General features: G+C 36.7%; 1 protein-coding gene across 1 annotated transcript in view; it reads left to right on the top strand.

The window, feature by feature from the left end:
- Positions 1-14,487, top strand: part of DOCK3 (dedicator of cytokinesis 3) — a 512,545-nt gene that overhangs the window by 208,720 nt on the left and 289,338 nt on the right. Inside the window, 1 exon segment of the mRNA XM_020999119.2 lies at positions 264-360. Within this exon segment, the coding sequence (XP_020854778.1) occupies positions 264-360 (97 nt within the window).

The raw sequence follows: 14,487 nt of genomic DNA, 5'->3' as shown, positions 1-14,487 counted from the left end.
GTGAAAATGGGAATTTATATCATAGATTAAGTGCTTTTTATAAACAGTTCAGTAAAAGAAATTATTGTAATGTGTTTTGGCCACAATGACAGGGATTTTAGGCAAGAAGAGGTATAAGAATATAGACATTTGTATAAATTTTAACATGAATTAAGTAATTGGAAAAAAAGTATATGTAATATATTCTGATTTTTCTATCCCAGGAAACAAGAGTTCAGTTTTGTAAACACTAACATGGGTGGATGTTTGTCTTTGTTTTGTAGGCAATATGAAACTGTTGTCCCACTGGAAGATTCTATTGTGACAGAGGTCACAGCAACACTGCAAGAGTGGGCTAGTCTCTGGAAGCAACTCTATGTGGTAAGTATATAGTGAGAAGCAAGACTCTTGGGACAGGATGCATTCTTGTAAAGCAGTGTATAATGGCCCATAATGTTTTGAATCATAAAGTACCATTGTATCAATTAAAAACCACCTTGTGGCTTTTGGCATCTTAGGAATCTTTCAGTAACAAACTAGGAATAGCTCTGTGAGTAATACACAAACATTTGGGGACTCCTGGCTAGATGTGTTTCCTCCTACTTGTCCAGTCTCTCTGATCTCGATGATATGCACTTTTCACTATTCATCCAGCCTATTCAGTGACATGGTTATTAGAAATAGGGGGAGAAGAGGAAGAAATTCTCCTCACCCCAAAAATGGTTCCTTCCCAGAGGCTGGGCTCTAATCCATCAGTCTCCAATCTAGAAGACAAGAGGGATTCACTGCTTGACTGAACTCATTGCTGGACTAACTGCGGTTTTATTATGTGCTCAATGGACATGATTAATCCTATCAGCCAATCACATTTCTCTCTTTCTTTACCCAGTCGAAGGGGTTCTCACTTAATACTGATCATAGGGCATAAATCACCTTGCTTAAATGAATAAAACTTCCTATCTGTTGATTGAACTGAATCTGTGATTATACCAGTTAGGGTGCTGATAGAACTTCTGTAGCCATCATACCCATTTTACAGATGATGAAACTGAGGCACAGAGAAGTTAAGTGAGTTAGACATAGGATCATATAACTAGTAAGCGTCAGGGATTGGATACAAACTCAAGTATTTCTGATTCATACTCTTTCTGTTACACTTTACTGCCTTATCCACTGAATTTCAGCACAAAATTCTTCCTGAATCTATACTTATAGGTTCAAATGTTTTTAATACTTAAATCTTCCCATTATTTGTTCAAGATAAGATATTTATTTACTTTTAAAGATATCATTGGGTGACATAAATACATATTATTCTTCAGATTCACCAAAAAAAAAAATGACTGCAAATAGAAGCAACTAGGTTAAAAAATATAAATTAGTAACTAAAAAAAATAAAACCTAATCTAACACATTTTCACAGATGTGTTAGAGTTATAAAAAGTGAGAAAGAGTGATATTCCTTTTTGTATGTTCTTTAAAACAGATGAAGCTGGAATACAGACCTTAGTAGAAGAGAAACAAAAATCTTTTCATGAGGAACAGATGACCTTTGTCCTTTGAAAGTATTATCGTATCAAAGAATGCCAATTCAGTTGTACCAGTGGTGTCTTCAGGGCTACTTAGCTTAAAGGATCACGAATACCTTTCTTACTATATCTCAGACGTTGCAAGTCTAGGGTCAGAGACGTTCGAGACCCTTCTCACCACATTAAATGCCATGACCACTTATATGGAGCTCTGTATACTTATATACAGAACCTCTGATACAACCTATACGTGGACAATACTCAGCTTCTCTGTAAACTGGGTTTTGAAATTCACTTCTATTTTAAAACTTTAAATGCCTGTCTTCCTTGAAGGTCTGACCATGTCATCCTCCTGCCCAATAAACTCCATTGGCTCCCTATACCTACAGGATCAAATATAAAACCCTCCGTTTGACATTCAAAGTCCTTCATAATCTGACCCTCTCTCACCTCTCCTGTTTTCTTACAGATTATTGCATTGTCCATCCCCTCAAACCCTAGCATACTCAAGTCCCAGCCAAAGTCTGAATTCTATAGGAAGCCTTTCCCACTTCCTCTTAGCTCTAGTGCCCTCCCTCTGTTGTTGTTTCCATTTATCATATATATGCATATGACATGTATATACATACATGTGTATACATATATATGTACATATTGTTTGTACATAGTTGTTTGCATATTATCTCCCCCATTAGATTGTGAGCTCCTCAAGAGTAGGGACTTCCTTTTACCTTTCTTGCTATCTCTAGTGTTTAGTGTAGTGCCCGATACATAGTAGGTGCTTTAAAAAAATGTTTTATCAACTAACTGACAACTATGTAACCGCAACAGTGCTGTGAAAATTAAGTATCTTTGTGGTGGTTGAGCAACAAAAGGCTGGCATATAGTACACTTTAAAAAGTTGAAATGGAAGATTCAAAATTCACAGCCATCTGTTTTCATTTTATGTATATTATAAAAATCTTTTAAGTAGAGTACATTATATTTTTTAGTTCTTCATATTAAATAAATGAATGTATATCATTATATTAAGCCAGATTGGTCGGGAAAATCATATAATGTTGAAAAAGTACAGAAAATATAATCTGTTCCTTCAGCTCTCTTTAGGAAGGCTGTCTTTCTCTGCTTTGAAATTACTCTAATTCCAGATATAAAACATGCATTAAATGTAAGGCAAACTTTTCTTCAAAGTCGTCCATAAGTACAAGGTGATTTTACTCACATTTCATTGGATTATTTTGTGGGGAGGGGGCTGAGGGTGTTGGTAGAACATTTTGGGCCCCTATTTTTATTATACCTTTAGCTCAAAAATACTAGTTTTGGAAATACGGTTGTTTTATCGACAAGCCCTCAAAAGATATATTACTAACCTGTGTAGTCTAAAGCATCTATGCCAAGTAGGTTCAAAAAATGTCACTAGCTTTGGGTTTGTTTGCATTGTGCCAACCCACTAATCCCTTCTTTCTTAACTATGCCCACCCTGTCTACTGTTCCCCAGCTAATTACACTAATTGAAAGTGTCTGCTTCCAATAAATGTTTTCAGAGTTCTTCCACAAACATATATTCATATGAAAAAAATAATAACAGAGGAAGAGTCGAGGATCTGACCTGGATTTTACATTTCACTGAATATAAAAAGCTTCCTGTAGCTGCAGTTCCAACCAACCCAGAGGACCCTTATATCTGACCCCATGACATTCATCAGTGGTTCAAACCACTTGTCCTGCCAAGCAAAAATCAAAATCTATGGAAAATGTAAGAATATATAACATAACTACTGATCACTAAATCCCAGCTAGTAGCACCAATCCTTCTGCACTTTCCAGGGCCCTAAGCCAGATTGGCTTCCTCAGCAATATGCATACACAATCTCTAATTACTTGTCCCTCTTCTGTCACTGCCACCCACTTTAGACCACAAGATTGCATTTTCTAGGGTTTATTTATAAGGAAAAAGAGAATATGCAAATTCAGAAATAATACCCCAGAGGAAGGTAATTATAAGTGCAAATTAAAGCATGCTACCTAGGTACTGACTAGATGGTAATTCAGTGTCCTAAAGTAATCTGTTTAGCTATAGTTCCCCAGTGTTGCCTCATTCCTTCTGATTCCTTCTTAGCCTAGAACATCTTCCCTCATAATCTGCTTGAAAATGTCATCTTTCATCTCAAAACAGTTCCTGCTCCCAGCCCTAGGTTAGAATGAGCCTACCTGCGTGTTCTAGTCTGTGCACATAGGTCCATCCTAAAATCCCAGGCTCATAGTCAAGCAGGAAGGCCTGGTTGCCTGGCAAGTTGTGAATATTCCACTTACATTCTCATGTAATCTTTGAGCTAACCTCTAGTCTCTACCCAAAATAATCCAATAGAAGTAAATATAAGTGTTCCTGTTGCCTCAAAAAATCAGAATAATTCTGTAGTGCAAAATATACTGTATTTGGAGTTAGAGGACCTGGGTTTAAATCCTGGCTTCGCCGCTTTCCACCTGTGTGACATTGAACAGTTCTCTATGTACCTCAGTTTCTTAATCTGTAAATTAAGTAGATTGGACTAAATGACCACTGTCCCTTCCAGTTCTAAATATATGATTCTATCAACCCAATACACATTACTTTCAGTGTTCACAAAAGCTAATGTTCTTCCTTAGCATTATTTCTTTGTAATCCTCTTATGCTCATTCCTTTTCCTTTTAGGCTCATTTGGATTTCTTATAGATAATTCACATGGCTAGTATAAATAACACCAGGGCAGCTAGGTGGCACAAGGGATAAATCGCTGGATTTAAAATCAGGAAGATTCAGCTTCCTGAGTTCAAATTCAGCCTTAGATACTTATTAGCTATGTGACCCTGGGCAAGTCACTTAACCCTTTTGCCTCAGTTTCCTCATTTGGAAAATGAGCTGGAGAAGGAAATGGTGGGGCAACTAGGTGGCACAGTAGATAAAGCTGCAGCCTGGGAGTCAGGAGGACCTGAGGTCAAATCTGGCCTCAGACACTCGAAACTCACTAGATGTATGACCCTGGGTAAGTCACTTAAACCCAATTGCCTCACAAAAAAAAAAAGGAAATGGCAAATCATTCCAGTATCTTTGTCAAGAAAACCCCAAATGGGGTCACCAAGAGTTGGACACCATTGAAACTCTTCAACAACAAAATAAACTACACCAGAACACTGCTCTAACTGTCCTTAAAGGCCATGTATAGCACTGTGGAAGAGTTATAAAGTTTTTTTTTAATTCATAATAAATCCCTTTAGACATGCCAGACTTGCCTTGTACTATTGCAAGTCATACGACCACCCTTTTTCAGTATCCTTGCAGGACCATCATCTTTGTTCCACCTCCTGTATATTAGAGTACCCATAGACTTTGTCCTGGGCCTCTCCTCTTCTCTCTCTGCCTTTAATCTTGATGATCTCATCAGCTGTGGTGTATTGCAGATAACTCACAAATCTATATATCCAGTCATATACTGATACTTATCTTTCTCCTGGTCTCCAGTCTCATATCTGCCACTACCTGCTGGACATTTCCACCTGGATGTCCCACAGTCACCTCAAACTCAGCACATCTAAAACAGAACTCATTATCGTCCTCCCTAAACATTCTCTTCCTCCTCACTTCCCTATTTCTGTTCACAGCACCATCATTCTTCCACCCCTACACTGGCTACAATCTCTTCCTTTCCCTGTCTTACCCTTTCACCATCCTTAGTGAATCAGTTCAGTTCTAGACTGACATCTTCCCTCAAGTGCCCCCCCTTTATTTTATATAAGATTTTTCCCTTCCAACTCAGCCTTTGATTACTCTCACCATCTGCCACCTTTACTCCTACTCGCATGCTGCTGAACAAAGCTGGAGAAACTCACCAAAGTATGCTGACTGGGTCCACTACATGTATACAGTACATAATCTCTACTGGTCCCTCACAGGCAATCTTTCTACACATCTTTAATCAGTTCACTATCCCATTCACTACAGTGGCTTCTCCAAACTTTTTCGTACCTCCTTAAGCCTCCCACAGCACCTGTTTCTCTGTCTTCTGAGCTGAGAAACTTGCCTCATATTTCATTTAAAAATTAAGATCATTCAATGAGAGCTGCCTCTTTTCCCCTGTTATTCATCTCACATCTTGCAGATACCTTATGCTATTGTCTCCTCCTTCACCCCTGTTTCAGATGAAAAGGTGGCCTTTCTTCTTGCAAAGACAAACCCCTTTACACATACAAATGATTCCAGTCCACCCTGTCTTCTCCAGCAGATTCTCTGTTCTATCATCCCTGTTCTCTCACCAATATTCAGTCATTCTCTATCTACTGGCTATTTCCCTGCTACCAACAAACAAGCTCATGTTTCCCACATCCTGAAAAAATCCTTACTTGATCCATCCATCCCTGCTAGATACCATCCTATACTACTTTTTTCCTTTTGTGGCTAAGCTCTTTGAGAAAGCTATCTACAATATCCTTTCCTGTCGATAATATTTTCTTTCCTCTTTGCAATCTGGCTTCCAACTTCATCATAACTAAAACTACTCTCTCCACAATTACCAATGATCTCTGAATTTCTTTTCTCATTCCTCATCCCTCTTCTCCTTTTTGCAGCCTTTGACACTGTTGATCACCTTCTTCTCTTCGACACCTATTCTCTGTAGGTTTTGTGACACTGCTCTCTCCTCATTCTCCTACATTCTCATTTTTCTCTCTCTTTTGGTGGTTCTTCACCTAGGTCATGCCCCCTAACTTTGGGCATATTTCCTCGTTGGAGCTCTCTTCTGCCTCCCTACTAATTAACTTGGTGATCTCATCAGCTCTTCTGATTTCATTTGTTATCTCTACATAGATGACTCTCAGATCTACTTGTCCAGCTGCCTTCTCTCCTGACTCCAATCTCACCTCTCCAACTACTTTTTAGACATCTCAAAGTGCAGATTCAATAGATCTCTAAATTCAACATATTGAAACCTGAACTAATTATTTCCCCCCAAAACCCTCTCTTCTTCCTAACTTCCCTGTTACTGTCTAGGGTACCACCATCCTCCTAGGCTCACAGCCTTGATCCCATCTTTCCAGGATTAATACACATTACTCATATAGTTGAAGTTCCAGTCCAACTGGCCAATTTGCCATTCTTCATACCTGATATTATATCTACTGCATTCTGTCACCTTTGTACAAACTGCCATTTGAACTTGAATTGATCTCCTTTCTCTCTTCTACCCCCCTGGAATCCCTAGGCCCTCTCAAGTCTCAGAACAAGTACCCCCTACTTTAAATACCCTCTCATGATTTCCCCAGTTGTTAGTGTTCCCCTCAAGTTCCTTTTTGTTTGTTTTGTATATATCCTGCATCTGCTTCTCTGTGAACATGTGTCTCATCCTATAGAATGTAAGTTTTTCACTCTTGCATTCATATTTTCAAAATCTACTGCAGTGGCTGGTACATGGCCATTCTTTCATTTGTTGTTGTTTGTGCTTTTTCCTCAAAGAGGACACTGACATCAGGAAGGTGATGTCATGACTTGCAAGGGAATTGGATTTAAGTGAGGCGGGGCTATGCAAAGTCATCAGCCTCACTCTCTACTCTGGAGCCATCTGGGTCCAGTGGTGAGATGGAGATCAGGATGACTGGAGATAGCCCCAGAGGAGCAGGAGAACTGAAGCAACTAGTGGTTCAGTGGATAGAGCACTGGGCTTGGAGTCAGGAAGACCTGAGTTCAAATCTGGCCTCAGACACTTACTAGCTGTGTGACCTTGGGCAAGGTGCATGGTATATAATTAATGAATGTTGAATGTTCGTTGGTTGAGTGTGAATAGTGAGGCTTCAGCTGATAAGTTTTATTTAACCTCTCTTAGTCTGTTTCCTCTTCTGTAAACTGCAGATAAAAATACTTGCTCTACTCATCTCCCAAGACTGTTATAATAAAAGCACTGTGAAACCCATAATGCACTATATAAATGTGAATCTTCATTATTAATTCATTCAGCACACATTTATTAAGTAACTCTATAAGCCAGAACACTGTGATAGGTACTGTAGAGGTCAGGGATAGCTCCTAATATCATTAAATTTATAGCCTACTAGGGAAGTTAAGGGACAGTTAAGGTGGCACAGTGGATAGAGTACCAGGCCTGGAGTTAAAAAGACTCATCTTCGTGAGTCCAAATCTGGCCTCCAACACTTACCGGCCTATGTGACCCTGAACAAGTTACTTAATCCTGTTTGCCTCAGTTTCTTCATCCATACATGGGCTGGAAAAGGAAATGATAAACCACTCCAGTATCTTTGCAAAGAAAACTCCAAATGGGGTCATAAAGAGTCATACATGACTGAAACACAGCAACAGCAACAGGGGAGTTAAGACACAAGAACAGATAGTGAGTGACATAAGTGCATCAGGGAATTGTAAAACAAAGTGGTGTATAAGGCTTGATGGCAAGGGGTGGAGGGTAGCTTGTTGTGAACTCAGGTGATCTTGGAAAACTTCTTGGAGGAGGTGGCATTTGAATTGGGTTTTAAATGATATGTAGGAATTGAATAGATGAAGAGAAAGTGGGAAGATATTCCAGATGTGAAAGATTGCATGAGCAAAGTCACAGAGGAGAGAAAACACAGGGCATGTTGCCAGGGGCAGAAATTAGTTCAGTTTAGCTAGAGCATAATGGGCACAGATGGGCATAATATACAGCTGGACACATAAAAACTCTAGCTCAGAGCAACAGCAATAACAGCTAACATTTACAGAGAACTTTAATGTTTTCAAAGTACTTTACATGTATTATCTCATCGGATCTTCCTAACAACCTTTTGAGGTAGGTGCTGTTATTATCTGCATTTTAGAGATAAGGAAATTGAGGCTAAAATAAGTTATTTGCTCAGGGTCACACAGCTAGTAAATGTCTGAGGCCAGATTCACACTCAAAGCTTCCTGACTTCTAGCACCTTATTCACCTTATCCAATGGATCTATGAATCTGGGAGTCAATTTTATAAAGAAGATAGTTGAATCAGTGGAAATTAATGATATGCTTATATATTTTTAGTTCGAACCTAAGTTTTGTTTTCTTGACAACTCTCCAAGGCTATGAGCAAGTGCCCATCTATGTTGTTAGAGAGGATTTCCCTACCACAATTGGAGTTCCCTGCCACAGTAAAGTCACAAGTCTGCTTATAACAATTCCAATGTGAGATGGTCAAGGACTAGATTTTAGTTGAGAAGCAGCAACAAAATCACTGGGAGTATAACTAGTGGTATTTGAAGAATTTAATTTACTTTACCATAATATCTGGAGAAGTCATTTTGTTACATGTGCAGATATCCCTACATTTCTTCTCTATGTTTTCTCTTGATTACTACAGAGGATCTCTTCTATTAAAACACTTCCTTTCTCAAATAGGTTCCCTCTTGTTTTAATTTCTAATTAGACCCTTCAACATAAGCACCATTAACTTATAGGGTGCCTCCATGTCTAGGCAATATGCTGACTTAGAATGTATTTCAGTGAGAAGAGTGCAGTTATTAAGCCAAATAAACAGATTATAAAACATCACAAAAGATAAAATAGATAGTTTTGATTACATGAAATTGTATTTTTCATGTATACCCCCAAAGGTATCAAAGAAAGAGGAAAAGGATCCATATGTTCAAAATTATTTATGGTGACTTTTTTTTAGTAGCAAAAACCTGGAAACTGAGGTGTCACTTACAGAGGAATAGCTAAAAAATTATAGCATGTGAATGGAATATTATTGTGCCATAAGAAATGATGAAGTGGACAGTTTCAAAGAAAATTGGGAAGACTTGTACAAAATAATGCAAAGTGAAATGAGCAAAGTCACAAGAAAAAAATTGTACAACCATGTCGCTTAGAAAAAACAGCTTTCAAAGACTTTACATCTGTTAACACAATAACAAGTCAGAATTCCAAAGGACCAAATATAAGCCATGCTCCTGACTTTCTGACAAGGAGTTAATGAGCTCAAAATGCAGAATAACACATACATTTTTGGACATAGCCAATGAGTTAATTGGATCTGCTTGACTATGCAAATTTGTTATGAAGGTTTTATTTTTATTTTTGTTGTTCATGAGTAGAGGTGGCAGGTAAGTGGGACAGAAAGAAAATAAGTGCTTGTTAATTTAAAACTATAACAGAATTAAAAATTAAGAAAGGATTTTTCACAAATAAAATTAATGTTATTAAGATAAAAAGGGAAGCAGTTGATGGAAAACAATCTTTATAACAAATATCTTTTAGAAGATATATCTTATCTAAGATATACAGACAAGGAAGATTTAAGGCTTAGAGCCAGTGGCTGTCATCAGAGATTGTGAACAAAGTTCTGAAAAGAATTGCAAACAATTAACAGCCGTATGAAAGAATTGTCCAAATTATTAGAAGAGAGAAAGAGAGAGAGAGAGAGAGAGAGAGAGAGAGAGAGAGAGAGAGAGAGAGAGAGAGAGAAATAAATCAAAACAACTCCAAAGCTTTACTACATACCCCAAAAACTGGCAAGGATGGCAAAATATGAAAGGCTAGTCAATGTTGGGGTGGGGGAGGTAAATAGACTAATATATAGTTAGTGGAGCTGTGGATTTACCCACTGATTCTGGAAAGCAGTTTTACAAAAAGCCCAGTAAGGCACTATCATATAGATACCCTTTGTCTCAGAGATCCCATGGCTAAGCATATGTTCCAAGGACAGCAAATATGGAAATAAAGGTCCCATTGTCACCATTTATAGCAGCACTTTTGTGGTAGCAAAGAACTCGAAAGCAGGTAGTCATCAGTTATTGAATGGCTAAACAAATAGTAGCATAGAAATGTATTTGTATGCTTATGCATATTATTTTACCACAAGAAATGATGAATATTAGTTCAGAAAAGCTTGGGACAATTTATGAACTGGTAAAGAATGAACCAAGGTAACAATATACCCAATTACAACAAAATAAATTGGGGAAAAGCAACAGCACCAACAAGCTAAAACTGAGTTATGCAATATAATTATAATAACCAGATTTGTCCAGAAGTGATGAAAATTGTACTTGCCTTGATTGAGAGGTGTTGAATATCACATATTTTATCAGTCTCAGTTGAAATATTAGTATGGTTTGTTAACTTTTTTATCCTCTCTTTAATATTTTTTTAAATAAGGAATCTGTTTAGGGGATAGAAGGGAGATAAATTAGCTGCTATATTACAGAAATCATTTGACAAACAAATAGACTGTACCTTTCCAAACTGCTTTTATGTGACCAATGTGGTCCTCATACTCAAGCCAGAAAAAAATTAGGCAGAGAAAGAAAATTATAGACTAATGTTTATTTGTACAAAATGTGAAATAAAATATTACCAAAGAGGCAATATGCTATATTTTTTAAGTAGTCACTAAGACTAGGTTGAATTTATATGAGGAATGTAGAACTGGTGCAACATTAGGAAGTTATAGCCATAATGTGCTTTGTTATATCCGTATAACAAAATTATATCCATAACAAAGTTAATTAATAATTAAAAACAATGATAACCACATGATTATATCAATGGGTACAGAAAACATCTAATGAAATACAACACTCATTTTTGTTTAAAATACTAAAAACATAGAAGTAAATGGAACTTTCCTAAATGTGATAAACTATATATACATATACACATATGTATTTATGTGTTTACATATACTTGTGCTTATATATTTACACACAATATTTATAACAGAAAAATTATAGAAAATTTTTTGTTTCATTACTATCATTTCTAGGTTCCCTCCAAAAGTCCTCTTTTGTAACAAAGAAAAATAATTAAGAAAAGCCAACTAACATAGTGAGTGTGTCTGATAGTACATGCATCATTCTACTCTGATAGTCGTGACATCTTGAGTGAAAAGATGAAAGTTCTTTTCATTCTTTCTCTAGATCGAGGAAGATTAGGCATTACAGTTATTCAGAATTTAACTTTGTTTTAGTCATCTTTTGTTTATTTAACTATAGTCAATGTGTATACTGTTTTCTTCATTCTGCTTTTTCAAACTTTGTCAGTTCATAAAAAGCTTTTTAAATTTCTATGAATTCTTTATATTCATCATTTCTTATAGCACACTAATATTACACAACATTCATACAACTTGTTCAGCCATTTCTCAATCAATTTTCTTTATTTCTAGTCTAGTTTTGCTACAGTGAAAAAATTCTATTAGAAATATTTTGTTATACATGGGTTTTTTTCTGTTTTTAAACTCCTGGGGTATACTCCCAGTAGTATGATCTCTGAGTCAAAAGGTATGAGCTTTGCTTACATAATTCCAAATTATTTTACAGAAATTTTGAAACAATTCACACTTCCACCAAGAGTATATTAGTGTGCCAGTTGTCCTACAATCGCTCTAGTATATTTATATCTTTTATCTTCTTGAAAGTTTGGTGTAGGTAGCTGGGTGTCAGTCACAGTGAATATAGTGCTCAGTCTGGAGTCAGGAAGACTCATCTTCCTGAGTTCAAATCTGGCCTCAAACACTTACTAGCTGTATGACCCTGGGCAAGTTACTTAACCCTGTTTGCCTCAGTTTCCTTATCTGTAAAATAAACTGGGGAAGGAAATGGCAAACCACTCCACCTATCTCTGCCAAGAAAATCCCAAATGGGGTTGCAATGAATCAGACCCAACTGAACAAGGTTTGGTGTGAAATAAAACATCAGGTTTATCTTTTAAAATTAGTGATTTGAAGCTATTTTTTCATATGATTGTTAATAGTTGCTCTTTTTTAACTTTATATCCTTTGACATTTTATATATTTGGGAATAGTTCTTAGTCTTATATATCTTATCTCTTAGATACAATAATATCTGATATAGATGTAATATGTAATATAGATATAACATAGTAATCCATATCTTAGATTTAAAAATTAACAGTAATGTCTGATGGAAAGACTTTTCCCTGATTCATAGCTTTCCTTTTTAGCCCAGCTGTATTGATTTAGCTCTTGCAAAAAAAAATCTTAATTTTATATAGCTAAATTCTCTATTTTATTTTTATGGTCACCTTTGCCCTTTGGCTGAGAATCCTCCTTCTAATCATAGTTGTACAAGACACCTCCTTTAGGCTTCAGAAGAACAGACTCAAAGGAAACATCATAGCTGTCTTCAAACTTTTGAAAAGCCATCATGCTAAAGAAAGATTGTTCTGTTTGGTTCCAGAAGACAGAGCCAAGAGTAGTGGGTGAAGTTACAGAAAGATGATTTAGGCTTGAGGTCAAGGGAAATGCAACTTGACAATTTATAGAACTGTTCAAAAGTGGAATGACTCAGAATGGGATAGGTTCCCCCTTTTTTGGAGGTCTCTGAGTTGATACTATAGTAGGGGTTCTTTTCAGGTTATGAGTTGGGCTGGATAGCAACTGAGGTCTTTTTAAAAAGCCCTAGCATCCTGTGATTCTGTGCTTGCAAGTGACAGTTGTAATTTCAGACTTCTCAAAGAAAAGAGGAAGAATAGAGTTTTCTATAGAGAATTAGCCAGCCACTTCTAAAAGTAGAAAATCATCTTTGTTTCCTCATCCAAAAGTCACTAGCAAGTTTTTAAGATGTTCCAATCACCAGTGGAGTATAAGGCTTTCCAAACACAAAGAATTAAATGCTCATGAAGCAATTCTGACACATAGGCCCTTGGAGGAAAAGGGTAATTCCTCTATTTAGTTGTTGTGACTAAATAGTTGTGACTAAACCAGAAGAATGCTCAAAGTAGTTCATAGATATATCACAAAAGATCAGAGGTTTTCCCCTAAAAAATATTGCATCTCTCTGCTAGAATTCCTTTTCTAACCTTGTGAAAATTGACTTTCAAAGGAATAATTTTTAAAACAAATTGTCACAGTAGATTTTGAGCTTTTCTGATGCTGTTGTCAAAGCAGTATTAAATTCCCATTGAAGACTATTTCTTTCTCCTAAATTATTTTGTAATTATAATAACTATTCATCAGCTATCAGGAAATTGCCATTAATTCATTCACCACGTTACTGATTATTGTGGCAGCAGTTTGGCATAAAACAACGTGTCAGACCTTGCTCCAATTACATCCTTGCCCTGATGTACGCTTTTGATAGAACTGGAGTAATATGGAACAAATAACATTTAAATAAACCATGCTGCCAGTTGGCTTAAGAAGAAAGAGTTTAGGCTCGGAGAAGGACAAGAGTAATTCCTCTCATTAAGAAGAAAAAGGGAAACTTTGGATATTATATATCAGTTGGTTATATCTATTATATATCAGTTGGCTACCTAGTAATATCAAGGAGCCAATCAATCTATTGATAAAGAACTAGAAAAGTAGAGTAGGAGGAAGCAGTACAAAGCAGCTGTCTTTTACCACTACTCCAACAAAGATCAAGGAAGAACACCAGATTGTGATGAGGAAATTAAAGGAAAAACCATAGTGGATCATTTTTTCATTGTATAGAGGCAGCCAGAGGCCTGTAGGTACTAAGGATAGGGTTCAGGTTAGTTATACAAAACCTGCTGGCATGGGAAATGGTCTGTGCCTCCTATTGTGTATCAACAGAAGACAAGAAAACAGCACACAGCAGCTGGGTCACTGAATCCACAGTGGGGCTACAGCAAGCATGTGTCACTAGGACCACAGACCTCTCGCTTCCCTCTTTGTCTTTCTAAAAAGAGAAGCAGTGAGAGAAGAAGAGAATAAAAGAAGAGAATGAAGATAAATACATAATTTTGAGAAGTATTTCTTTTCTCTCTCTCATAACTCTTCCCTCCATTGAAAAAGAAAACCCAAACAAAGCCATTAATACAGTTATGCATGTTTAAGCAGAATAAATTCCCACATTAGCCATGTCCAAAAATATATGTCTCATTCTCCATCTTGAATCCAGTGCTTTTCAGGGTTGGTTCAATATCAAGAAAACTCTAAATGCAATAGACCATATTAATAACCAAAACAACAAAAGTCATGTGTTTATATCTAGATGC

Source organism: Phascolarctos cinereus, unplaced genomic scaffold (genome assembly GCF_003287225.1).
Source record: "Phascolarctos cinereus isolate Bilbo 61053 unplaced genomic scaffold, phaCin_HiC Scaffold_4;HRSCAF=312, whole genome shotgun sequence".
NCBI classification, from domain to species: domain Eukaryota; kingdom Metazoa; phylum Chordata; class Mammalia; order Diprotodontia; family Phascolarctidae; genus Phascolarctos; species Phascolarctos cinereus.
This window is presented reverse-complemented; position numbering and strand designations above follow the sequence as displayed.